The sequence below is a fragment of the Anabrus simplex genome, chromosome 1 (assembly GCF_040414725.1).
Source record: "Anabrus simplex isolate iqAnaSimp1 chromosome 1, ASM4041472v1, whole genome shotgun sequence".
NCBI classification, from domain to species: Eukaryota; Metazoa; Arthropoda; class Insecta; order Orthoptera; family Tettigoniidae; genus Anabrus; species Anabrus simplex.
This window is the reverse complement of record NC_090265.1, coordinates 1,637,122,425-1,637,149,413: the sequence shown is the minus strand read 5'-3', so window position 1 is coordinate 1,637,149,413 and position 26,989 is coordinate 1,637,122,425. Positions and strand designations below refer to the sequence as shown.

The 26,989-nt window shown below is 41.7% G+C and overlaps 1 protein-coding gene across 1 annotated transcript in view; it reads right to left on the bottom strand.

The window, feature by feature from the left end:
* The window catches only part of LOC136858639 (myrosinase 1), a 106,010-nt gene that overhangs the window by 60,661 nt on the left and 18,360 nt on the right, over positions 1–26,989 (bottom strand). The window contains exons 2-3 of the mRNA XM_068229383.1: positions 11,061–11,194; positions 10,845–10,979 (exon numbers count right to left, since the gene is read on the bottom strand). Coding sequence (XP_068085484.1) covers positions 10,845–10,979; positions 11,061–11,194 — 269 coding nt within the window. The remainder of the gene's footprint in view (positions 1–10,844; positions 10,980–11,060; positions 11,195–26,989) is intronic.

The following is a 26,989-nucleotide window of genomic DNA, read 5'->3' as shown; positions in this document are numbered from 1 at the left end:
ATATGTCTTATGGCGACGATGGGACAGGAAAGGTCTAGGAATTGGAAGGAAGCGGCCGTGGCCTTAATTAAGGTACAGCCCCGGCATTTGCCTGGTGTAAAAATGGGAAACCACGGAAAACCATCTTCAGGGTTGCCGACAGTGGGGCTCGAACCTACTATCTCCCGATTACTGGATACTGGCCGCACTTAAGCGACTGCAGCTATCGAGCTCGGTGATACACTTGTAAATGGAGATGTGATGCGAAACCATTCTCAATACTTTGACACTTCTTCCTTTTCACCTAGTAATCCATTTAATATTCGGCCACAGAACAAGAAAGTCATAGGGCTTATAAGATGAATGTAGCATGAATATCACGACTGAGTTTATTGGTTTAGTACCATAAATATATGCCTATGACACTCAAAATTCACAATTTGTTAAAAAATCAAAAGGTGTACGTTCAAGCGTCGTTAGCCGTTTACATGTTCAACATTATCGCGATGTACTAACATCTAGAAATGCCGCTCTCTGTACGCAAAAAAAAATTCAATCACGCAAACGTCACGTATATACGATCGAGCAAAATAAATTTTCATTGCTTCCTTTCGATGACAAACGTGTATGGGATAGTGATTCCCTTAAAAGTGTTCCAAGGGGGTACAGCAACATATACAGGATGCATAATTAACATTGCTGTACATACATGATCTGTAAGCAGGGGAAATTACATTATCATTTAAGAAAAGAGGGGTACACCGCTATGTGTACAAAATTACATTATAATTCAAGATGCAGAGAATGATTAACTTGCACATATAAGAAGGGAGAATTACTAATGCTGTAGTACCGCAAATTATATTATCCTTCAAGATGCAGAACAAACTTGTACATACAAGATGCAATGTTAATAAATAATGTAGGATTGGCACATTCTTTTATTTTAGATTATGTATTCCTTTGTCCACATGTGTATTACCTTCTCCTCCTCATCCTCCTCCCACCGCTCCCTCCTTTTGTTTGGAAGATAAGGTTAGGATCATATGCTTAAATTCTACGTTTGCACATCACTCGAGGAGGAGGTCAAAAATATCAGCTTCGTTTAAGATTGTAAGTTGTCAACAAAAGAAAGGTCTTAGAGTGTTCAGAAGAGCATCTTGCTTTAAATCTATGTTGAAAAACACCAGTCTATGTTCTATAACATGTCAAAAACAGCAGCTTCTCTTAAGATGGTAAGTATGTCAACAAAAGAAAGGTCTCAGAGTGTTCAGAAGAGCAGCTTGCTTTAAATCTATGTTAAAAAACACTAGCTTGGTTTAAGTATGCTGAAAAACTAGGTTCTCTAAGAGAATAGTATGTTGAGAAAAGTAGCTCGCTATAAGATGGTATGTTGAGAAGATAATTTTTTCTCTCTTGTTCGAATCGATCTTCTTAGGAAAAAGGTACTCCTTGCTAAGCAGTAAACATGTTCTGAACACAACAATCGGTGTTCTGAACACCTGTTGATCTACTATAGTGTTCGATTCTAGTATTGTTATCATAGCAGTAGACGATATATTTTTCTCTCTGTTCGAATCCATCTTCTTAGTACAAAAGTATCCCCTGCTAAGAAGTTAAACATGTTTTCAACGCCTGTTGTAGGTAACAGCAACAGCAGCTTCTTTTAAGATAGTAAGTATGTGAACAAAAACAAAGTCTTAGAGTGTTAAAAACAGCAGCTTGATTTAAGTACACCTAAAGACTAGGTTCTCTAAAATAATAGTATGTTGAGAATAGCAGCGCGCTATAAGATGGTAAGTATGTTGAGAAGGGCACCTTGCTATAAGATGGTGGTATGTCGACAAGAGCAGCTTGGTTGTGCGCAGCGTAGCTAAGTCCCGTTAAGATCTATTTAAATTCCGCGCTATAAAGTTTACTTCCGTCAAGATAGCAGCACTCAAATAAGCCATGTTCAAAAACAAGTGCACGTAGTTAAAGATAGTGGCTGTTATCTTGACAGCCGTTAAAAAGACACGTAGAAATTCGAATTTCGCGCGCCCATGTGCATACGGTAGCAGCTAAAAGGATTTAGCCCCGTCAAGATGCCAGCACTGAAGTTAGCGATAGTGTATTGTATTAATGATGGCAGCTGAGAGCTGGCAAGAAAGCACGAGGAATTTCAAACTGCACGCTACTACATGCATAAGATAGCAGCTGTGAAGATTTAACCCCGTCAAATGCCAGCACTGAAGTTAGTGATAGTCTATTGTTCAAAGGTGGCAGCTGTTAGCTGTCAAAAAAGCACGTGGAATTTCAAATTTCCCGCTACACGTGCATAAGGTGATAGCCATGAGGATTTAGCCCCGTCAAGATGTCAGCACTAAAGTTTGCGATAGTCTGTTGTTTAAAGATGGCAGCTATCACCTTGACAGCTATCAAAGAAAGCACGTGGAATTTCAAATTGCGCACCATCACGTGCCTAAGGTTGAAGCCATGTGAGGTTTTGTGCCGTCAAGATAGCAGCACTGAAGTTAGCGATGCTCAAGATCTCAGCTTGACAGCTGTCAAAAAGCACGTGGCTTTGTTTACAAAAAAGAGCACGTGGCTTTGTTTATGAATTCAAATTTCGCGCGCGCCGAATTCCAATTTCCCGCACTGCTGAGTCAGCAGTCACGTGACCCGCTCCGCGGCCTCTGATTGGCCCGGGAGTAGAACCGCCCTTGTCCTACTACTATACATATATCTCTGAACCTGAAGATGTTGCAGTCGCGATAATTGGTATTTGTAAGCTCCTTTATAGATAAAGAAACATGTATTTTTTGTTTTCGGAAAATTCACTTGAAGGAGAGGATGAAAGGAGTGAAAATATTGAATTACTTTTATGGGGATACTTAAATCTCAAAAACGGAAGATCACAGATATGAAAAATGGTACTTGGAATCTCTTCTAAAAATAAAGAAACACGTTTTGTTGGGAAATCAATTTAACAGAGAGGAGGGGGGGGGGTGGAGACTGGGGTGGAAATGGAGTTGAATTCTTTTTTATTAGGAGACTTATATATCAACAACTGGAGATGTTACAGACATGAAAATTTGTATTTGGAATCTTTTTTCAAAGTAATGAAACCCGTATTTATTTTGTTTTCGGAATATCCACTTGGGAGGGGGGTGAATGATTTCAGTAGTTGAATTCTTTGTATGAGGATACTTATACGCCTACCTCAAAAATAAAGATGTTACAGACGTGAAAATTGGTATCTGGAAACTTCTTTGAAAATAGAGGAACACGACTTCTTTTGTTTTCGGAAAGTCCAATTAAGGGGTGTGAAAGAACTGAAAAATGAGATGGATTATTTTCATGAGGATACTTATATCTAAAGAAACTAAGCATGTTACAGACGGCAAAACTGGTATTCGGAATCTACTTAAAAACGTATTTTATATTTTTGGAAAATCGAACATATATTTTTGTTTTGTTTTCGGAAAAGGCACTTAACGGGGATGAAAAGAATTGGAAAAAGAGTTGAATTATTGTTTTATGGGAATACACATATCTAAAACTGAAGATGTTACATACGTGTAAATAGGTGTTTGAAATCTTACTATGTATAAAAATTGATGTATGTATGTATGTAAATGACACATCTCCTCCTAAACCACTGGAGCAATTTCAATCAAATTTTGAACACTTATTATTTGCTATCCGGAGACGAGCACTGTGGGAGTAAGCCACCTCTAGCCCCCTTAGGATTGGGGGTTAGGGATGTCAGGTAAAGAAATAATCGAAAATAGTGTGGAATCCGTAGTTTTTGGGGTCGCTGAGGTGAATAGTGACACTCCCGATTTTTTAAAAGTCAAATTTCTGCTCCCATTTAGGTGGGGGGCGAGGTGGGACTGATGATGGATGTATGTGTGTAAATGACACATCTCCTAAACCACTGGAGCAATTTCAATCAAATTTTGAACATATATTATTTGCTATCTGAAGACGAGCATTGTGGAGGTAAGCTACCACTAGCCCCCTTAGGGGTGGGGGTTAGGGGGTTCAGGTAAAAACATAATCGAAAATAGTGTCGAATTCATAGTTTTTGGGGTCGCTGAGGTGAATAGTGGCACTGCCGATTTTTTAAAAGTCAATTTTCTGCTCCCATTTGAATGGGGGGCGAGGGGGGCTGATGATGGATGTATGTGTGTAAATGACACATCTCCCCCTAAACCACTGGAGCAATTTCAATCAAATTTTGAACACATATTATTTGCTATCTGGAGACGAGTACTGTGGGGGTAAGCCACATCTAGCTTCTTTAGGAGTGGGGAGTTAGGTGGGTCAGTTAAAAATAATCGAAAATAGTGTCGAATCCGTAGTTTTGGGGTTGCTGAGATGAATAGTGACACTTCCGATTTTTTAAAAGTCAAATTTCTGTTTCCATTTAGGTGGGGGGCGAGGTGGGACTGATGATGCATGTATGTGTGTAAATGACACATCTCCTCCTAAACCACTGAAGCAATTTCAATCAAATTTTGAACACATATTATTTTCTATCTGAAGACGAGCACTGTGGGAGTAAGCCACCACTAGCCCCTTAAGTGTGGCGGTTTAGGGGGTTCAGGTAAAAACATAATCGAAAATAGTGTCGAATCCATAGTTTTTGGGGTCGCTGAGGTGAATAGTGACACTCCCGATTTTTTAAAAGTCAAATTTCAGCTCCCATTCGGGGTGGTGGGTGAGGGGGAACTGATATATAAAATTAAACGAAAATAGTGTCGAATACACAGTTTTCGGGGTCGTCGAGGTGAATTGTACACTCCGGATTTTTAGTATCAGGAGACAAACCACGTGGGGATAAGACAGCCCAGGAAACCTTATGGGCGTGGGGCAAGGGGTCAGATATACTAATTAAGGAAAATAGTGTCGAATCCATACTATTCGGGGTCGCTGAGATGAATAGTGACCCTGCGGGGTTTTTAAAGTCCAAGTTCAGTCTCCTTTGGGGGGGGGGGGGTGAGGGGGGAGTGATATATAAAATAAACGAAAATGGATGTATGTATGTGTGTAAATGACACATCTCCTTCTAAACCACTGGAGCAATTTCAATCAAATTTTGAACACATATTATTTGCTATCTGGAGACGAGCACTGTGGGGGTAAGCCACCTCTAGCCTCCCTAGGAGTGAGGGGTTAGGGGGGTCAGGTAAAGAAATAATCGAAAATAGTGTCGAATCCGTAGTTTTTGGGGTCGCTGATGTGAATAGTGACACTCCCGATTTTTTAAAAGTCAAATTTCTGCTCCAATTCGGGTGGAGGGGCGAGGGGGGTGATACATAAAATTAAATGAAAATAGTGTCGAATACATAGTTTTGGGAGTCGTCGAGGTGAATTGTACACTCCGGATTTTTAGTATCAGGAGACAAACCACGTGGGGATAAGACAGCCCAGGAAACCTTAGGGGCGGGGGGCAAGGGGGTCAGATACACAAATTAACGAAAATAGTGTCGAATCCATACTTTTTGGGGTCGCTGAGATGAATAGTGTCACTCCGGGTTTTCTAAAGTCCAAGTTCTGCCCTCTTCAGGGGGGGGGGTGAGGGGGGAGTGATATATACAAATAAACGAAAATAGTGTCGAATACATACACTTTGGATTGTTGGTATCAGGAGATAAACCACGTGGGGGTAAGACAGCACAGGAACCCTTAGGGGGATGAGGGGTTCAGATACACAAATTACCGAAAATAATGTCGAATCCATACTTTTCGGTGTTGCTGGGATGAATAGTGACACTCCGGATTTTTAGTATCAGGAGACAAACCACGTGGGGGTAATACACCCTAATAAACCTTAGGGGCAGGGGGGCAAGGGGGCTCAGATACAAAAATCATCAAAAGTATTGTTGAATCCATACTTTTCGTGGTCGCTGAGGTGAATAGTTACACTCCGGAATTTTTTTAAAGTGCAAATTCAGCCCCCTTCGTGGTAGGGGGCGATGGGAGAGTGATATATGTAAATAATCGAAAAGAATGTCGAATGCATAGTTGTCGGGGTCGCTGAGATGAATAGCGAGACTCCGGATATTTTATAAGTTCAAGTTCATCCCCCTTTCTGGTGGGGGGTGAGGGGGATTCAGATATAAAGATAATCGAAAATAGTGTCGAAGCCATAGTTTTCGGGGTCGCTGAGATGAATAGTAACACTCCCGATTTTTAAAACTCAAAGTTTAACTCCCTTTAGGGGGGAGGGGGAGTGAGATATAATAATAATCGAATATAGTACCTAATCCATAGTTTTCCGTGTCGCTGAGATGAATAGTAACATTCCGGATTTTTAAAGTCCGACTTCAGCCCCCTTTGGCATAGAGGGTGAGAAAGGGTGAAAAAATAAATTGTCAAAAATGCCCCCCTTTGGCACAGAGGGTGAGAAAGGGTGAAAAAATAAACTGTCAAGAATGCCCAAGGTAATAGACGTGTGTATGTTCCAGTATGACTTTCAAGTATGACTTACTACCTGGAAAACATACTATGGGAGTAAGACGCCCCAGAACCACTTAGGAAGCGGGTGAAATATATAGTGTAATCCATATTAATAAATATAAGTCAGTTTGGCGCGATCTATATATACTGTACTATACATGTATAAATTAAGGCATAAAAATGAAAAGAGGCGTGAATTAATGAGACCATTCTAGGCATCCTAGAAACTTAAAACTTGGTACCAGACAACCTGATGTCTTCAGGATCCCTAGAAAAATCTAAAATTCTCAAAATTCTCTGAGAGGGACACGTTGGGAGTTTCAAATCTGCATGGGAACACAGTCGGTGATTTTTATCCTGATCGATAACCTATAGGTTTCATGGGCTTAAAAGTTTCCCGAAGGTCGTAATTTTTAACCCCCTCCCCCATATCAAGATGGCAGCACAATCTCCCAGACGAGTTAGAAAATAGAAATTTGGCAAAATTATAGCTTTTTGCCTGTAACCGATGGAAAATTTGCGAGATGTTTAAAAATTTTATTTCCCCCCCCCCAAAATTATCGAAATATGGAGGCAATTTTAATGACGGTGCAGACCTTCCTTTCGAGGTATTTGGGGGCTAAACGGTAAGTCGTATCACAAAACGGATAGCACAATCTCGGTTCAATTTGGAGTGATCTACAACTTTGTTCCTAAGACTTTTAGTCGTATCTCTATCCCTTATGTTAAATTTGGCTCTATTTCTGGATTTACCTATATTTTGCACTTTGTGCACGTATAATTGATGGTTTGATTCACTTATAGGAAAGATGGGATCATCAAATTCTACACGAATATTGGCCCACCCAGACAAATTCTATGTTTGAAGCTGTCGCATAAGTCTCTGAAAAGTAATTCACTGTGTGAATACCTTACACAAATTTCACCCTATTCAACGTTTCTACAATAATCTTGCCTTTAAATAGATGAGATACGAGGAAATATCATTGAGCCAGCCATTTAGATAGCTAAATGAGGCCAGAGTCGTCTTTTTATACAATCCGTTTTTCAATATGAATGCACCGCTTAGCAGCAGTTATTCTGTAAATGAAGGTGAACATGCATATACTTCCTTATGTCGATCTACATTTATTAATTTAAGTCGATTTGTTGCGATCTAGAAGGGGGTGTGTCCTACATTGTAATTCATACTTTACAAATCAATAGTGACTCTCAGCAGGAGGGCGTCTGCTGTTGTAATCAGTACTCCCCACATCGACTTTAAGTAGCAATATGAATGTGGTAGTTCTCCAACGCCTGTGTACCATTGTAATGCATAATTCCCTTCTTGATTTGACTTGCAGAAGGCACGGGAGCGTGCATTTAAAAAAAAAACTCTTTTACCTGTTTCTCTTTATCATTAGGTATAGGTGCCCCCGATTATAAATAAATTTACCCATCAAAATGTGACTGACGTTACGCATAGTGAATTGCGGCAGACAAGTGGACCTGCCGTTATCATCACAACTCTGCAACTCGCACTTCACATTGGAAGCAGCGTCTGCGGACCTCCCTATGCTTTTTGTCGTATAACGCCAAGTGACATGCAATTAAATTTTTATTTATTCACTTCATGTACAGCAATTTACTTCGATATCCGTATACATTGTAGAATACCGTAGCGAAGCACGGGTACATTTGCTAGTAATACATAAAAAGCGTTTAATATTTGAACAGTACCGCGGAGTGTAGCCCATTATTTCACACTGTAAGGTGTTTTCTGGAATTTGCTATAATTTTACTGTATTTCCATTCTTCATCTGTTTTCCGCTTCAATTTCTTGCCTCTACCTCGTATCTTCAGGCTTAAGTAATAACACCATAACTTAAGTCATCTTCCTATCTGTTTATCTAAGAATCCCTGCGCGTAAATTTCCCCTCTGTTACCCGCTTCATATATCCGTAACTCATAACATCACAATTTAGCGAGGGACATTTGATTTTCCAATACTACATCCTCTTGGTACTTATATGTTCTCCCTATCCGGCTGTCCTCAGTTATAATCCTATTTTCTGTTAATTTCAATTTCCTTTACTGTATTACTTTCCTCCTTATTTACTCCGTATGTATGCGAGTTCTAATCCAGAAACCTGGACACACTTTTCTTTGAGGAAAGTTTCCAAGGTGTTCAAATGTATAATTTTTGCCCCGAAAAATTTCAAAATATGGATATATTTTAATGACGGCACAAACCTTCCTTTCGGGGTAGTTGGTGACTAAACACCAAGTCTCATTACAAAACAGATAGCTGTTCAATTTGGAGAGAAACTTTGATCCTATGACTTATTTTCGTGTCTCGCTTGTTGATACGTTAAATAGTGCTGCATTTCTCGACTGTAATCAAATCTTTCGAAATCGATTGTTGCTTGCATTACGAAAAGGCGCCCGCCTTCATAATGAATACTCTCCATCTCTATTGTGAATTGCAGTTGCCAAGTGAGCCTGCCGTTATAGTAGAAACTCCGAAACTCGAATGTGATTGGCAGTAGGAAAAGTGGCCTGCAATTATCAACAGAACTTTCCCAATAGCCTACCTTACGTTGGAAACAGCGTATGGTGTCCCCCCTATTTTCTATCTTGGATAGCCCTATGAGAAATGCTATTTAATATTATCTTACTCGCCGTCTTTAGAGTAATTTACGGAGATATTCGTATACAATGTAGAATACCGTAGCGAAGCACGGGTATATTTGCTAGTTTAAAATAAAGAAACATGTATTTTTTTTTCGACTTGAGAGAAGACTGTTTCTTACATGTACGGTTCTATATCACATGGTCATTTTAGCCCCAAAAGGTAGTACCACAAACGTTGTTTACAAGGATTTTCTGGGGTAAATGAAACTTAGTTTTTCGGTGAGTTTTTATACTTTAGGTGTATTTAGATAATGTTTTAGTACAGTACCGAAGAAGGATTACGTTTATCAAATTACCAATTCCATGCGAGCAAAGCCGCGGGTAACTACTAGTGTACCTCTATAATCTTTTCATTTTACACTCGACAGGTTGTGGTGATAAGTCAGGAGTATTTACAGAGTTTTCATCATGCTGAATCGATCTTTTTCTAGCTGCGAAACTCCGAATGAAGACTTTCCAATAAGTGCCCTTATCCCGATCAATCCATCCTTTGAGGTCCCCTTCTGGCACCTTCCCTTCTACCACCATCTTCTCCATGGCTTCCTTCCCTCTTGTAACAATGCTGAAATAATGTCATTTCACGCCATCTCTCCACTGACAGCTCGGAACATACCACTTAGTCGAGCATCTCGTCTCCTTTCTCCCAAGCCTTCCAGGCCCAAACTTTGCAATACTTTTGTAACACTACTCTTTTGTCGGAAATCACCCAGGCCAAATCGAGCTGCATTTCTTTGGATTGATTCCAGTTCTTGAATCAAGTAATCCTGGTGAGGGTCCCATACACTGGAATATACTCTAGTTGGGATCTTACCAGAGACTTACATGCCCTCTCCTTTATATCCTTACTACAACCCCTAAATACCCTCATAACCATGTGCAGAGATCTGTACCCTTTATTTACAATCACATTTATGTGATTACCCCAATGAAGATCTTTCCTTATATTAACACCTAGGTATTTACAATGATCCCCAAAAGGAACTTTCACCCCATCAACACAGTAAATAAAATTGAGAGGACTTTTCCTATTTGTGAAACTCACAACCTGACTTTTCACCCCGTTTATCATCATACCATTGCCTGCTGTGATAATGCCTTGTAGATACAATAGCTTTACAACCGAATGACGAAGGAATAAGGGAATTCACAGACTATGTCATCAGTAGCCGCCGGATTGCCTCCTGTCACGTGGTCGGTACAATCATCATCCATTAGACGCACCACCCTCAAATACGAATCATTTCACCGCCAGCCTTCCAAACATATCATTTCAGTGACGTTCTTAACCAAGCACAGCACGACACCAGTCTTTCGCTAAGAAGCCTGGAAAAATAATTAGTATAATAAGATAAAATAACTGTACTTTGGCAATAACAGGTTACTCGACTTGAATTCGCAGGGCTGTTTTTTTTAATCCTTGCCTGTTTAAAATCCAGTATTTAATGACTGCAGACACATTTTAAGTTTTATGACGAAGTTCTTCTAACTGAAGCTGATCACATTTTGACAATAGCAGTAATTTGTGCGAATTTCGCTCGAAAGCCGGAGTCTGGAAATGGGAATGAAAATATGGTTACTGTGGTATATTTGTTAACGAGAGACACATTAACTCCCTGAGGTGGGGAGTGGGCAATTTACGCTCCGTAGCTCATGCAAACGGGAGGCATTTTACGCCATATTTTGACCAGGCGAGGCAATTGATCGGCTCCAATTCAACATTAGTAGTATATGAAAAACCCACTCACCACTGGCAGTATCCCGTTATCCAGCAGCTCGTTAATCAGGTTATTGTAGTAGTCTATTCCTGCTTGATTAATGTTATTTGCCTCCCCTGTTGGCATTATACGAGTCCATGCAATGGAGAAGCGGTAATGATTCATCTGAAATGATATCGAAGTTCGGAAGTAAGTTTCGGAACAACATAATACATTATTCATGAATTAGAGAAGAAAATTACTCACCCCCATTTCTTTTAGGATCCTTACATCCTCTTTGTAGAGATGATATGAGTCATCTGCCACGTCTCCATTCTGGCGGTCCGCTGAGTATTCCGGATGTTCGTGCAGCATGTGATCCCATATACTCTCGCCCTTGCCTGCAATAGAGATGTTTCTTCTCTTTAGCCTTCTAAGGGAGGTATCGCACAAAGATGCCAACGGGACGCCATGGTGGAGCTTCTGACATATCCGCCTTATACAATATTAAATAGAAGAAAGGATCAACCTTTTCAATACTTTGTTATTAAGATGAACCAAATAGAAGTTACAACCTGTTCATTTGGGACCGGTTTCAACACATTTGAAGTGTCATCGTCAGCCAATTAGCAAGGTAGAGCAAAAATTAAATCATAAAATTCTAAAAACGCATAACACAATGATCACAGTCTAAAAAAGAGTACATAGAATAATCAACACTATTTCGTGTCGAAACAATTCCAGTTGAAGTTCATAAGCAGGTCTTGTATAATCTTGTTGGGCTGCATTTACATATGAAGACGTATGAAGACGTTGTATTAAAGGTCAATAACGAGTTAAAGGATTTGTTCTAAGATGAAAACTTGAAGGATAACTCGTTATGAAATTGAACTTGTGATATCCAGTTACGTATAGGTTTTGCTAGGCAAGGTCTTGTAGGCATTTGTTTTTCCGGCCGAAGAGTGGAAAGCGATTTAATTGAAGTCTAAGAAATACAGTGTAGGACTTAATGTCAACAATTCAAAGCGGGTATATGAATCTTGAAAAGAAATTTGAATCATTAAAACAGAATAAAACCAAATAAAATATTTTTAAAAATAGGAAGAACATTTTAAATAATTACAATGTGAGGATCAACTCGAATAGTTTGCCGTGGTGATTGATAAATGTACGGGAGACGATAAATAGAGAAAAGGTTGGGGAATAATGAGCGCTTATTAGAGGGAAAGGGGGCGGGATATCTAAGGAGGATCATGGGGACGTTTTAGAAGGGGCAAGTAGCATGAGAAGGTATTGTGTAAATTGTGAAATATTGATCGCTTACTTGTTGAGTTGAGATTAGTTAAAATGGAGATGAGAAAATCGAAAAGGGCGTTAGGCTTTTCAAAAATATCATTCAGGTTAAGGTTTGGATTGAAAAACTGGTCAAAGTGTATAAAACAGTGTTCAGTGATGTCTAGGAGAGGACCTTTAATTAGTGTGCTGAGAATTTCTATATCCTGGTCTATTGTAGTGAAAATATGTTTTGTGTCATGTATATGTTGCCCCACTGGCAAAAATCTGTTGTATTTTATTGCATTAACGTGTTGAAAGTATCTAATTTTGAACTTACGACCAGTTTGCACTCTAATAAGCGCTCATTATTCCCCAACCTTTTCTCTATTTATCGTCTCCCATACATTTATAAATACCACGGCAAGCTGTTCGAGTTGAGGCTCACATTGTAATTATTTAAAATTTTCTTCCTATTTTAAAAATATTTTTATTTGGTTTCATTCTTTTTTAATGATTCAAATTTATTTTTAAGATTTATATATCCGCTTTGAATTGTTGACATTAAGTCCTACACTGTATTCCTTAGACTTCAATTAAATCGCTTTCCACTCTTCGGCCGAAAAAACAAATGCCTACAAGACCTTGCCTAGCAACAACTATACATAACTTGCATATCACAAGTCCAATTTCATAACGAGTTATCCTTCAAGATTTCATCTTAGAACTAGTCCTTTAACTCGTTATTGACCTTTAATACAACGTCTTCATACGTCTTCATATGTAAATGCAGCACAACAAGATTATACAAGACCTGCTTACAACTGGAATTGTTTCGGCACGAAATAGTGTTGTTCTTTTTACGCTTTTGACTGTGATCATTGTGTTAGGAACATCAACTGGAATTGCTTCGACACGAAACAGTGTTAATTATTCTACGCACTCTTTTTGACTGTGATCATTGTGTTATGTGTTTTTAGAACTTTATGATTTAATTTTTGCTCTGCCTTGCTATTTGACTGATGATGACACTTCAAATGTGTTGAAACCGGTCCGAAATGAACAGGTTGTAACTTCTATTTGGTTCAACTTAATAACAGAGTATTGGAAAGGTAGATCCTTCCTTCTATTTAATATTGTATATTTCTCTATTCGATACGGAACAATCAAGAAATTTTTAACTTTAAATCTCCGCCTTACTGAAGGGGTAATTTAGGAGTCATACATCACATCTGGCATCCGTGTGGCCGCGCTTCCAATTTAGCATCGCAACTAACCAAGATTTCAGGTGAAAATGCTCCTGACATCGGTGACCGGAAGGCCTACTCAACATCACAGCACAGGACAGTCCATTGCCGTTCGTCCATGGATGCAGTGTATTCCTATTTCTTTAAAAACTGGGCAGTTTTGACACCGAAAGAATTGAAATTCAGTCCCGGCCATCACTGTTTCATTGTTACTAACTTTCATCAACAGACCATTCGGAATGAAAATCTGTAAAGTTTATAGGAATATATAAGACGATACGAACCTAAAGGTGGCGAACAGTTTCTTTTCCGGACTTTCTAAGAACAGTATCTTGCATTGTCAATCATTTACACATAACGCTATAGTTATTTTTTTTTTGCTAGGGGCTTTACGTCGCACCGACACAGATAGGTCTTATGGCGACGATGGGATAGGAAAGGTCTAGGAGTTGGAAGGAAGCGGCCGTGGCCTTAATTAAGGTACAGCCCCAGCATTTGCCTGGTGTGAAATTGGGAAACCACGGAAAACCATTTTCAGGGCTGCCGATAGTGGGATTCGAACCTACTATCTCCCGGATGCAAGCTCACAGCCGCGCGCCTCTACGCGCACGGCCAACTCGCCCGGTACTATAGTTATTAATACGTAAAATGATCCTATGGATAAACGCAGATTACTAAAGAACTACAGTACGCTTGTAAGACTGTTGACTACGGAAGTATGCACCTACAATTTGCATTTAACTTTTACTTCCTACGCCGCACGTACGCTATTACTGCTATCATCTCTTCAATAACCATCTTGAAATTCCTGTGCGCTCGACTGGCATTGAAGCCGACCCTCAAATCTAATAAAACTTCAAACCTTCAAAGTAGGCCTATAGTACAGGGTTTTCATAAAAGAACTCCGGGGTTTTGAAAATTCATATCTTAATAACTGTAGAAGATAGCAAAATGTAGTTAATTTCTCTGAAACGAGTAGCTCATCAAGTTTTACTCATACCAATAGGGAATGTTTTCATCAACAGTTGGCAGCTCTGCGGAGGGTTGACCTTGAAACAACGTAGCGGCAGTCAGTGCTGTCTGGATTGCCGCGCTATGGCGACGCCGGAACAAAAGGCTCAATGTGTTATTTGGCTAATAGAAACTCATTCTGTTGTTACGGTACAAAGAAACTTGCGACGTAATTGTGGTGTTGACCCGCCTACGGATAAAACCATTCGCCAATGGTTAAGTGCTTTCAAACAAACATGAAGTGTTTTAAAACAAAAGTCGCCGGGTAGGCCGCGTGTGTCACAAGAGAATGTGGACAGAATGCGAGCTTCATGCCTTCGAAGCTCTAAGAAATCATTGACCAGACGCAGTCTGGAGTTGGGGTTACCAAGATCAACAGTTCGTAAGGTAGTTCATAAAAGACTTCGTTTAACTGCTTACAAACTTCAACAGTTACACCACATTAAACCGACAGACAAGATTAAGAGATTTGAATTCTCTGTTTCTATGCTAAACGAAATCGATTAAAATAACGATTTAAAAAAATGTTATTTTAATGATGAAGCGACCTTTCATGTGAACGGGTCTATAACAGAATTTGGGGATCAGAGCCGCCCCATGAGTTCGTAGAGTATGAACGTGACACGCCAAAAGTGAATGTTTGGTGTGGTCTTATGCATGATAGAGTAATAGGTCCCTTCAGTTTGTTGAAAGAAATATCAATGGTGATGTTTATTGTGACATGTTAGAGGAATATGCTTTTCCTCAGTTAGATGACATTGAGGCGGAGAAGCGTATAGTCTACTTCCAACAAGATGGGGCACCGCCACACTTCAGTTTGCGTGTGCGTGAGGCATTTGACGCTCGACTCGGCAACAGATGGATTGGAAGGGAAGAACCTATTCCATGGCCTCCAAGGAGCACTGATATGACTCCGTTGGACTTTTTATTCTGGGGGCATATCAAGAATAATATTGTGTATGCGGAGAAAATTCGTGATGTTGGCCATCGCAGGGAACGAATAATCAATTGTGTGGCAACCGTCCCCCCAGACATGCTGGCCAGGATATGGGAAAAGGTGGAATACCGTTACGATGTGTGCCTTGCCACTAAAGGGGCTCATATTGAACATTATTAAATTATTAAAAGCTTGAAAATGGAACCATGTATTAAACATTAATATAAGTTTTTTACTTCATTACAATATTTTGCCTCAAAACCCCGGAGTTCTTTTATGGAAACCCTGTATATAAAACGTTTTATGATACTCATATCCTAACATCCTATTACAATACTTGATGGATGTATTAAATAATTTCAGAGTTGGAAATTTATCGAATATTTCCCTGGGTAAATTATTCCAATCCCTAATTCTTTTTCCTATGAACGAATACTTGCCCCAATTAGTGCTGTTCAGCTCCAACTTCTTCTTCTTCTTCTTCGTCTTCTTTTATCTCCTTACCCTACAGGGTCGGTTTTTCCCTCGGACACAGCGAGGGATCCCACCTCTACCGCCACAAGAGCAGTGTCCTGGAGCTTGAGACTATGGGTCGAGGGATACAACTGGGGAGGATGACCAGTACGTCGCCCAGGCGGCCTCACCTGCTATGCTGAACAGAGGTCTTGCGGGGGGATGGGAAGAGTGGAAGGGATAGACAAGGAAGAGGGTAGGAAACGGCCGTGGCCGGCATTCGCCTGGATGAGAAACGGGAAATCACCGAAAACCACTTCCAGGATGGCTGAGATGGAAATCGAACCCACCTCTACTCAGTTGACCTCCCGAGGCTGAGTGGACCCCGTTCCAGCCCTCGTACCACTTTTCAAATTTCGTTGCAGAGCACGGAATCGAGCCAGGGCCTCTGGGGGTGGCAGCTAATGTCACTAACCACTACTCCACACAGGCGGACCAGCTCCAACTTTATTTTCGTATTATGATCTTTCCTAATTTTAAAAACTCCACTCAAGCTAATTTGTCTACTAATGTCGTTCCACGTCATACACAGGGTGGGACATATGATGCTTGACAAAACAGCACTTCACTATCAAACAATTACTACAGTTGTATGTAACATGATAAGATGGACACCACAACAAATGAACTCCATAATTAATCGGTACTGTCAACCCTGAACAAGTTTTCAGGGTGTTTGAGTAAACTCCAACTTTACAATACTTAAAAATTCTTTATTCCTTTATTTTCTTTAGGAAAAGGATATGTTTCGTCTCTAATTTGGAGACATCTTCAACCTAATAACAAAAGTATGGTAAGATACATAGCGTTCCTAATGAACTGCTACAACAAATAATGCATCCAAAATTTCAGAATTAAACATAACTCCGTCAAATGCACAATTAAAGCATTCACTAGAACAGGCCTACTGATGTTAAAAAACGCATTTGTAGATAAAATATCATGTCTTCAAAGACGAAATCATGTTAAAATACCAGGTTTTTAATTGTGCCTGTGAATGTACAATTATAAACGTTGAATGACAGTCCAGCACTTGGTTGAGTGGATATTCTAATGTTTGAGTTAAAATGGACTTTAATTCAGGTGGAAGTTCTCAAAATGCAGGTCGAGTTGCCAGATAGGTTTAATAACTGCATTTATTATGGCGACATTTTAGAATAAGAAGTTCCTTCGCCTGTCCCTCCGGCCGAACTGCATGCGGCCTTGTATTAGACTCCAGAAATTTAACTCTAGAAATTTTGACTATGTTACTTGTTGTAGCTGTTCGTTAGGAACGCCATGAATCTCATCACACTTTTGTTGTTAGAGTGAAGATGCCTCCAAAATATGAACCCTTTACCGAAAAAGGAATATAGAATTTTGAAGTATTGCAAATGTGGAGTTTACTCAAACGGCCTTAAAACTTGTTCATGATAACATGGAGTTAGCACACGAACATCCTTCATTTACGATACATAAGAGCCTCGTTTGAATACAGAACCACGTATGGAATCAGTGAAAATGAAATGTCATATGACTTTTAGTGTCGGTATATCCCAGGACGGCTTCTGCTCGCCGGGTGCAGCTCTTTCTATTTGACACCCGTGGGCGACATGCGCGTCGTGCTGCGGATGAAATGATGATGAATACAACACATACACCCAGTCCCCGTGGCATTGGAAGGTTAAAATCCCCGACCCGCCGGGAAACGAACCCAGGACCCTCTGAACCGAAGGCCAGTACGCTGACCGTTCAGCCAACGAGTCGGACATGGAATCAGTAATGTCTCAGGGTGATATTTTCATGAATTCAGACGCAATACATTTATTCAAGTGCCCGATTTGGCTCTAAATGAACTCCATCTTCAGTTAATTATTCCCCACATCGATAAATCCACAGGATTTAAATCTGGGGAAAGCGCATGTCAGTCTGTGGTTCCACATCTATCAGTCCATGTACAAAATGTATCAATGAAAAATTCCCCGTAATATGTAATTTATTGAAGTGCGCTCTAAAGAGCATTAACTTTTCCTTTTTTTGCCATTGGCTTTACGTCGCACTGGCACAGACAGGTCTTATGGCCACGATGGGACAGGAAAGGGCTAGGAGTGGGAAGGAAGCGGCCATGGCCTTGATTAAGGTGCAGCCCCAGCATTTTCCTGGTGAGAAAATGGGAAACCATGGGAAACCATCTTCAGGGCTGCCGACAGTGGGGTTCGAACCTACTATCTCCCGAATACTGGATACTGGCCGCATTTAAGCGACTGCAGCTATCGAGCTGGGTAAAGTGCAGTAACTAGTCTACAAAGAACATGCATATACGTTGTGAGAATCCCCCTAGTGAGTTGCAGCTAAATGACTTTATTCTTTTGCAAATTTGGTTGTATATTATGAATTCACTAGGTAGATTCATATGCACGTTTAGCACTGTTTATTAATGCTGCGTCGTAATTTATAATGCAATTAACATACTCATGAATGTGTATACAGTTAACTCTTACTATACTCCACAAAATATTTTTCCCTCTTAGAATATATACGTAGATGTTACCTTTCACAACGTTTGTTAAACAGTGCCCAAACGCAATATTCGTTTGGATCGTGAAATTTGTTAAAAGTTGATGAATAATGCAAGGATAATCAATTGATGTTATTGTTTTCGATGAATTATAGCATATAATTGCTATTAGTTCACCTCTGTGGTTTAGTGGTTAGTGTGATTAGCTACCACATCCGGAGGCCCGGATTCGATTCCCGACTCTGCCACGAAATTTGAAAAAGTGGTACGAGGGCTGGAAAGGGGTCCACTCAGCCTCGGGAGGTCAACTGAGTAGAGTTGGGTTCGATTCCCACCTCAGACATCCTGGAAATGGTTTTCCGTGGTTTTCCACTTCTCCTCCAGGCAAATGCCGGGATGGTACCTAACTTAAGGCCACGGCTGCTTCCGTCCCTCTCCCTTGTCTATCCCCTCCCATCTTCCTATCCCCCCGCAAGGCCCCTGTTCAGCATAGCAGGTGATACCACCTGGGCGAGGTACTGGTCATCCTCCCCAATTGTATCCCCAACCCAGAGTCTGAAGCTCCAGGACACTGCGCTTGAGGCGGTGGAGGTGGGACCCCTCGCTGAGTCCGAGGGGAAAAGCGAACCTGGAGGGTAACCAGATTAAGAATAATAATAATAAGATATTTGCTATTGATGTACGAAACTAATCTTATCCTCTCCGCCAATCGTACGAAACTTTGAATAAGTAAGAAAGGTATTTGTCCTAAGAATTGAACGCAGACTTACGGTAAAATGAGGAGTGTCATACGACAACAAAATTAAATGCTAAATTTCATTGATATTAACTCATGCGAATTTGATTTATATGATTTACTATGACAGTGAAGCAGATATCCATTTCAATGTTGATATTAAGGAGACAGGCACGCGACCCGTACACCGTGAGGGCGGCATCATTTACTCATGAAAGGAAAATACCTTGGACAACATGTGTAAATACGGATTGAGGATCCAAAATTAATCAATTAGCTCAGTACTTGAATCGTTCATACATAATTATTATAATTATTAATTTTGGATCCTCGAACCATATTTACACATGTTGTCCATCGTATTTTTCTTTTATGAGTAAATGATGCCGCCCTCACAGTGTAGGGGTCGCGTGCCTGCCTCTTACTCGGAGGCCCCGGGTTTGATTCCCGGCCAGGTCAGGGATTTTTACCTGCATGTGAGGGCTGGTTCGAGGTCCACTCAGCCTACGTGATTACAATTGAGGAGCTATCTGACTGTGAGATGGTGGCCCCGGTCCAGAAAGCCAAGAATATCGGCCGAGAGGATCCGTCGTGCTGACCACACGATACCTAGCAATCTGCAGGCCTTCGGGGCCATGGCCCTTCGGGGCTGTTGAGCCATGGGGTTTGGAGGGGGGGTCGAATAAATCATAGTGAGTAAGATATATTTGAGATGTCATTCATAGCTACTTAGTAAAATATATAATTTTGATTTAAATATTGCATAATTTAATATATCTGGTCTCTCGATGACTCGTTTGATGGAGACGTCCATCACTGTTTTTCTTAGTCAACGAAATATTTAGTTACGAGTCCGGCCTTTTTTTGGACACACGTTAAAGTACTACGATATTTTCCCTGAGATACTCGCCGACCCTAGCTAGAGTTTCTTGTACGCCATCCATCCTGGACGTGGGAACGGCGCAATTCCATGCACCAGTACTTTGATGACATCTAAAAACAAACAGTCTTTAAACAAGATGCGCGTTTTTGAAATGAAAATCTTGATATTTGAGAAACACGTTCAATGGTTTCTATCCGTCCAGCTCCATGGCTAAGTGGTTAGCATGCTGGCCTTTGGTCACAGGGGATCCCGGGGTCGATTCATTGAAGGGTTGGGAATTTTAACCATTATTGATTAATTTCACCGGCACGGGGGCTGACTGAATGTGTCGCCTTCATCATCATTTCATCCTCATCACGACGCGCAGGTTACCTACGGGTGTCAAATCAAAAGACCCGAATCTGCCGAGCCGAATATGTCCTTGGCCACTCCTGGCACTAAAAGCTGTTGTATGTCCGGCGCTCCCTTCTCGCTACGCCAGCCAGCTGCACGCGCGCCTGTGTATCATTCTGCTAGCTTCGACGCGCAGCCCTCAGTGCGCGTGCCTGACCATCGAGTGTACTATAAATAGGAGCTCCCTGTCTGCTCACTTGCCCACTTGCCCCGGTGTCCAGCTCCAGAATACACCCTACGTCGAGCACGGAGGCTACTCCTCTTGAAAATGTGCTTCGACCAGGTGGACTGAATTTCTGGCAGTACGAGGTTTCACCTCTGGTCACCGCTCCCTTACCTGTTTCCGCTGCCTATGTTCCGTAATTCTTTTACAAGCCATTTTCATTACCTAAATTATGCAAGCTCCCTTAGTTTCGCTAGGTGGAATTTCTTCAATCAATTGAACTTGCTTTTTAGGAATTCAGGCACTTCAACAAACAAGGACTCTCATGAACATTTATGTTAGTGTGCCAGATAGTTCTCGACTATCAACGTGTCAATTCACAAAGACTATCTTTTCAAGATAGAAGTGTATATAAAGACTGCAAACCTGTACATATTGTATAAAGACAGACTTTTCTCAAGATTCAATATTCCTTTTTGCTTCAAATAAATTTCAGTTATTTGTGTAAATATTATAAAGTGAAGCAATAAAAGTTGTGTTCTGTAAACTTCAACCTTGGTTACAACACAACTCTATGGCGACGAGGTAAACAAGCAACCAACTACAATTCTTCGACCCCAGTTGCCAACTCTATAGCGACGAGGTACACACGAAATCAACACTACAATTCAACGGGCCCAGTTGTCAACTCTACGGCGACGTGCTAAACTGCAACGACACTCCAACCAGTTCTGACACACAGCTTACCTTACTCTTTCTTGCACGCATCTCGCAATGGCTACTGCGGAACAACTTGCTACGGTCTTCCAAGCCTTACAGCAGCAACAACAACAGTTTATGCAACAACAACAGGCAGCATTAATTCAGGCTATTCAAGCTATTTCTGTCTCTACACAGCCATCAGCTATTCCTCCGTTCTCTGCTTTTGATCCGGCTAAGGAAGAATGGTCAGTTTATTTAGCCCGCTTGCAACAGCATTTCATCTGCCATTCTGTCCCAGATGATCAACGCCGCCGCGCACTATTTCTTAGTTCGGTTGGCAATGCTACGTGTGAATTACTACGTAAATTAAGTCCAGAAGAACACTTATCTGAGGTACCCTTCACGCAGCTCTTAGCCCGTCTCACGGAACACTATGCCAAAGCTCCTCACATAGTGGCTGCTCGCTATAAATTTTTTCAGAGCAGAAAGCAACCCCATCAGACACATACTGAATGGATAACTGAATTGCGTGGTCTAGCTAAACCCTGCCAGTTCATCTGCTCCAAGGACGGTTGTGGTTCATCCTACACTGATTCTCTCATTCGGGACATGATAATTTTACATACTCCTGAAGACAAAATACGTTTTGACGCTGTCAAGCAGAGTAACCCTTCTTTAGAAGACGTCCAGCGTATTGCTACGGTTTATGAGCTTACTACCAAGACTGCCGCAGCCATAGCTTCTCCACACGAAGTTGCACAAGTCTCGCCTCAGACCCGCAAGTCCTCTGCTACAGTGAACCGTACGGATAAGGCGCTCTCCACCAAGCATTCTCGCCAGGTTCCCTCTCGTAATGCTACACGGAAGCCCAATTCTAAAAGCACCTCGAAACTCCTGCCTTCCTGCCGAGGTTGTTTCAAGCATCATGAACGTCGTGACTGTCGTTTTTTCAAAGCTACTTGTGAACGATGTAATAAACTTGGACACATTCAGACTGTCTGTCAAAGTTCGCTCCGCCCTGCTAAGACTACTGCAGCGCGCCGGAAGCATATACAGCCCCGCCAAGACATGGAAGTTGATCAGATCAATCTTATTCTTCCCACAAAGGATTCTCACAAAATCATCATTCCTCTCTCATTCTCTGATCGATCTGTCGATTTTCAATTAGACACTGGATCACCTGTCTCTATTATTAACCTGACTACCTACCACGACTTAGCTTCACCTTCATGCTCTCCAGCTGACATCCAGCTCGTGACATTTAACAAGAAGAAAATTGACATCAAAGGTCAAATTAAGCTTCAGGCTAGTTATAAAGGAATTCAGAAGGCCATTCCTCTTCTCGTAGTTAACAACTACACTGCATCAAACATTATGGGCATGGATCTATTTAACTTATTTGGTTTCCAGATACATGACAACATTAACGTCGTATCTACATTGCATCCTACTTCTGACGTTACCGCTCTCCTAGCGCAGTTTCCTGAAGTCTTCGACTCTCAGCTCGGAACAGCAAAAGACTATACAGCTCACATACAGCTGAAATCCGGAGCTAAGCCTCGCTTCCTCAAAGCACGTCCAGTACCCCTAGCACTTCAAGACCAGGTCACGAAAGAATTAGAAAGATGGATACAAACTGGAATTGTCGTACCAGTTACTTCTAGTCAATGGGCTACTCCACTCGTGGTAATCAAGAAACCTAATGGTAATGTTCGACTTTGTGGCGATTTTCGATCTACAGTCAACGCACAACTCGAAACCGATATCTTTCCTATTCCACGTCCAGAAGACTTATTCCGTCGTCTCTCTGGTGGACAATTCTTCTCTCGAGTTGATCTTAAAGAAGCATATCTCCAGCTACTTTTAGACGAAGAATCTAAGAAATTTCTCACACTCAACACTCCTCTCGGACTGCTCCAGCTCCAGCGGCTCCCCTTCGGTGTTTCATCATCAGCGGCTATTTTTCAGCGCTATTTGGCTCAACTCACCGCCTCAATTCCCGGTTGTGCTAACTACCTGGATGATATTGTTGTTACTGGAAAAGATCATCAGGAACATCTCACCAATCTCCGCCTTCTTCTCCAGAAATTGAAAGACAATGGCCTACGAGCGAATCTCGCTAAATGTACCTTCTTTCAGCCTCAAGTTCACTACCTCGGACATATACTTGATAAGAATGGAATTCGTCCTAGTATACAGAATGTCTCCGCGATAGTAAACATGCCAGCACCTCAGAACCTCCAGCAGCTTCAGTCCTTCATAGGCAAAGCGAACTATTATAATAAGTTCATTCCACGCTTCGCTACAGTGGCAGCTCCATTAAACGCTCTACGTAAAAAAGGTGTTAAGTTTCAGTGGACTCCGCAATGCCAACAGGCATGGAAAACAATCAACAACGCCTTAATTCAAGCTATACAACTCACTCATTTTCAGCCCGACAAGATCATCACGCTAGCTACTGACGCTTCAGACTACGGTGTCGGTGCCGTTCTCTCCCAGAAGGATCGTCATGGACAAGAACGCCCCATCGCCTTCGCTTCGAAAACACTTAATGACCATCAACGTCGATACTCACAGATAGAGAAAGAAGCTTTAGCCATCATCTTTGGTATTCGCCGTTTCAATGAATATCTTTATGGCAACCATTTCCTGATCATTACCGATCATAAGCCTCTCGTACACTTATTCCATCCTGGTAATAAGATCCCAGAGAATTCCCTCAGAAAGCTTCAAAGATGGTCCATGTTCCTTTCTGATTATTCCTATCAGATTGTATATCGAGCCACATCCCAGCATTGTAATGCTGATGCCCTCTCCCGCTTACCCGTTGGTCCTGATACTGCCTTCGATTCTCAAGAATCTGAATGTCTTCAGTTGGACATAGAACTTGAAGATACTGTATCCAGTTTTCCTATTGATGCTACCTGCATAGCTAAAGCTACGGATAAGGACAGTACACTTGCTACTGTACGTACTTACATCCGCAACGGTTGGCCTCTTCAGAGCACACTTCCTCACCACCTGGCACCTTATCATCGTATGCAGCATCGTCTCACGACTCGTGCCGGAGTTGTACTACTAGAAGCAGGCACCATCTTCCGAGTGGTTATCCCACTTAGCCTACAGAAACAAGTTCTCGAGTTATTACACCAAAGCCATTGGGGTATCTCCAGAACAAAGCAACTCGCCCGTCAACACTGCTACTGGCCCGGTATTGATGCCGCCATTGAAAAGCTAATACGTCATTGTGAGCAATGTCAAACGAATCAGAACGCCCCGTCTTCTGATCTTGCTTCATGGCCTCCTGCTACTACTCCATGGGAACGAGTTCACATCGATTTCGCAGGTCCTTTCCTCAATTCCATGTGGTTAATAGTCATCGATTCACTGTCAAACTTTCCATATGTAGTGGATATGCATTCGACTACTACAACCGAAGCTACCATTCGTGCTCTCCAGAAAATCTTTACTACAGAAGGTTTACCGCAAGTACTCATTTCGGACAACGGACCTCAATTTACAGCTACTGCTTTTCAGAACTTTTGTACACATAATGGCATTCGTCATATCCTAGCACCACCTTTTCACCCTCAATCTAATGGTGAAGCTGAACGCTTCGTACAAACATTTAAAAGAAGTATGAAGAAAGCTGTCTCTTCAGGCTTAACTAAAGACCAAGCCTTGCTCCAACTCTTAAACAACTACAGAACTCTACCCGGCGCTGATAATATCACTCCTGCACAGAAGCTCCATGGACGCCCTCACAGAACTTTACTTTCTCTGTTACAGCCTCTTCCGGCCCAGCATAAGACCTCACCAACGAAGTTCTCCCTCAACGACAAGGTCTACACCAGGACATTCAAATCCAACCCACTCTGGATACCTGGAGTCATCTGCAGATTTTTGGGTCATCGTCTCTACGAGATACAGACTACGGAGAAACGTATCTGCCGCCATCAAGATCAGATACGTCTGCGCTACCGCCCCTGTCCAGCTATTGATGCTATTGCTAAACCTGATAAATCTATTGCTGAACGCGCTTTAGATCATTTAATAACAATGGGTTCCTTTCAGGACGAGACAGCGCCACTCCGCCCAGTTCCAGCTCCGGACAATACAACAGAAACATCAGCAGCTCCGCCCCAGCATCGCAGTCGCCGCCAGCGCCGCCGCCGTTTCACGCCGTACCGGCGCATTTAGGAGGGGAGGGTGTTGTATGTCCGGCGCTCCCTTCTCGCTACGCCAGCCAGCTGCACGCGCGCCTGTGTATCATTCTGCTAGCTTCGACGCGCAGCCCTCAGTGCGCGTGCCTGACCATCGAGTGTACTATAAATAGGAGCTCCCTGTCTGCTCACTTGCCCACTTGCCCCGGTGTCCAGCTCCAGAATACACCCTACGTCGAGCACGGAGGCTACTCCTCTTGAAAATGTGCTTCGACCAGGTGGACTGAATTTCTGGCAGTACGAGGTTTCACCTCTGGTCACCGCTCCCTTACCTGTTTCCGCTGCCTATGTTCCGTAATTCTTTTACAAGCCATTTTCATTACCTAAATTATGCAAGCTCCCTTAGTTTCGCTAGGTGGAATTTCTTCAATCAATTGAACTTGCTTTTTAGGAATTCAGGCACTTCAACAAACAAGGACTCTCATGAACATTTATGTTAGTGTGCCAGATAGTTCTCGACTATCAACGTGTCAATTCACAAAGACTATCTTTTCAAGATAGAAGTGTATATAAAGACTGCAAACCTGTACATATTGTATAAAGACAGACTTTTCTCAAGATTCAATATTCCTTTTTGCTTCAAATAAATTTCAGTTATTTGTGTAAATATTATAAAGTGAAGCAATAAAAGTTGTGTTCTGTAAACTTCAACCTTGGTTACAACAAAAGCCATACGCCATTTTATTTCATTTCAATAGTTTTATCAGAAATTATGGTATACCGGGTGGTCCACCAGCTCCTTGCGATCCAGTTTTATGCATCCCTTCACATTTATTACAACTCTGAAAGACATCGGTCCTTCTCCCTAAACCGGGGTAATATAACGAGATGTGTGTTTACGGGCTAGAAGACGTCAGGAATCGTGAGCGCCACTGTTAATTCATTATGGGTAGGCCCTACCTCGAAAGAACCCGTAAAACGAATACAGATACGCAGGTCACGCACTTTAAAACTTGAGGTGGACGCACAGACCGGGAGCACGGTAATGTATAGGCAGAGAAGTGGGCGCCTTTGGTGAAGTGTCGCAGTAGCTCACATGGCAAGCGGGTGAGGTGATATGTGATAGTGGACAGTGTTCGAAGTGGGAGGTTCGAATCCCACAGAAGATTTCTTTTTTAAGAGCCAGTTGCCTGCGATGTGGTAAGGTTGCATACTTGATAGCTTCCAAGAAATGCTTTGTTTATTTGACCCTGTAAAAGACCGTATGTATCGTTGCATTGGGTATGGTGATAGGTTGGACGAGGATGTTGAGATGATGGTCTGTAGCTAGTATATGCTGGGAAGTGGGCGCCGTAGGCTAAGTGTCGCAGTAGCTCACATGGCTAGCGCGTGGCAGGATGTGTGATAGTTGACAGTGCTCGAGGGTTAGAAGTTTCAAGTCCCATGCAAGTACGGTATTTTTTTAGCCAGTTTCCTGGGATGTGGAACGGTTTTATACTTAATATCGGGATTTTTCACAGAATGATTTATTTATTTGGCCCTGAAAAGGGCCATTGGTATGAAGCTGGTTTGATAGAGGAAAGGGAACATGCACCAGGATATCAGTTATCCACGTCGTATAGCGCAGCATTTCCTCGAACTGACGACCTTCATGGTCGATTAAGAGCTACGCGCGATGT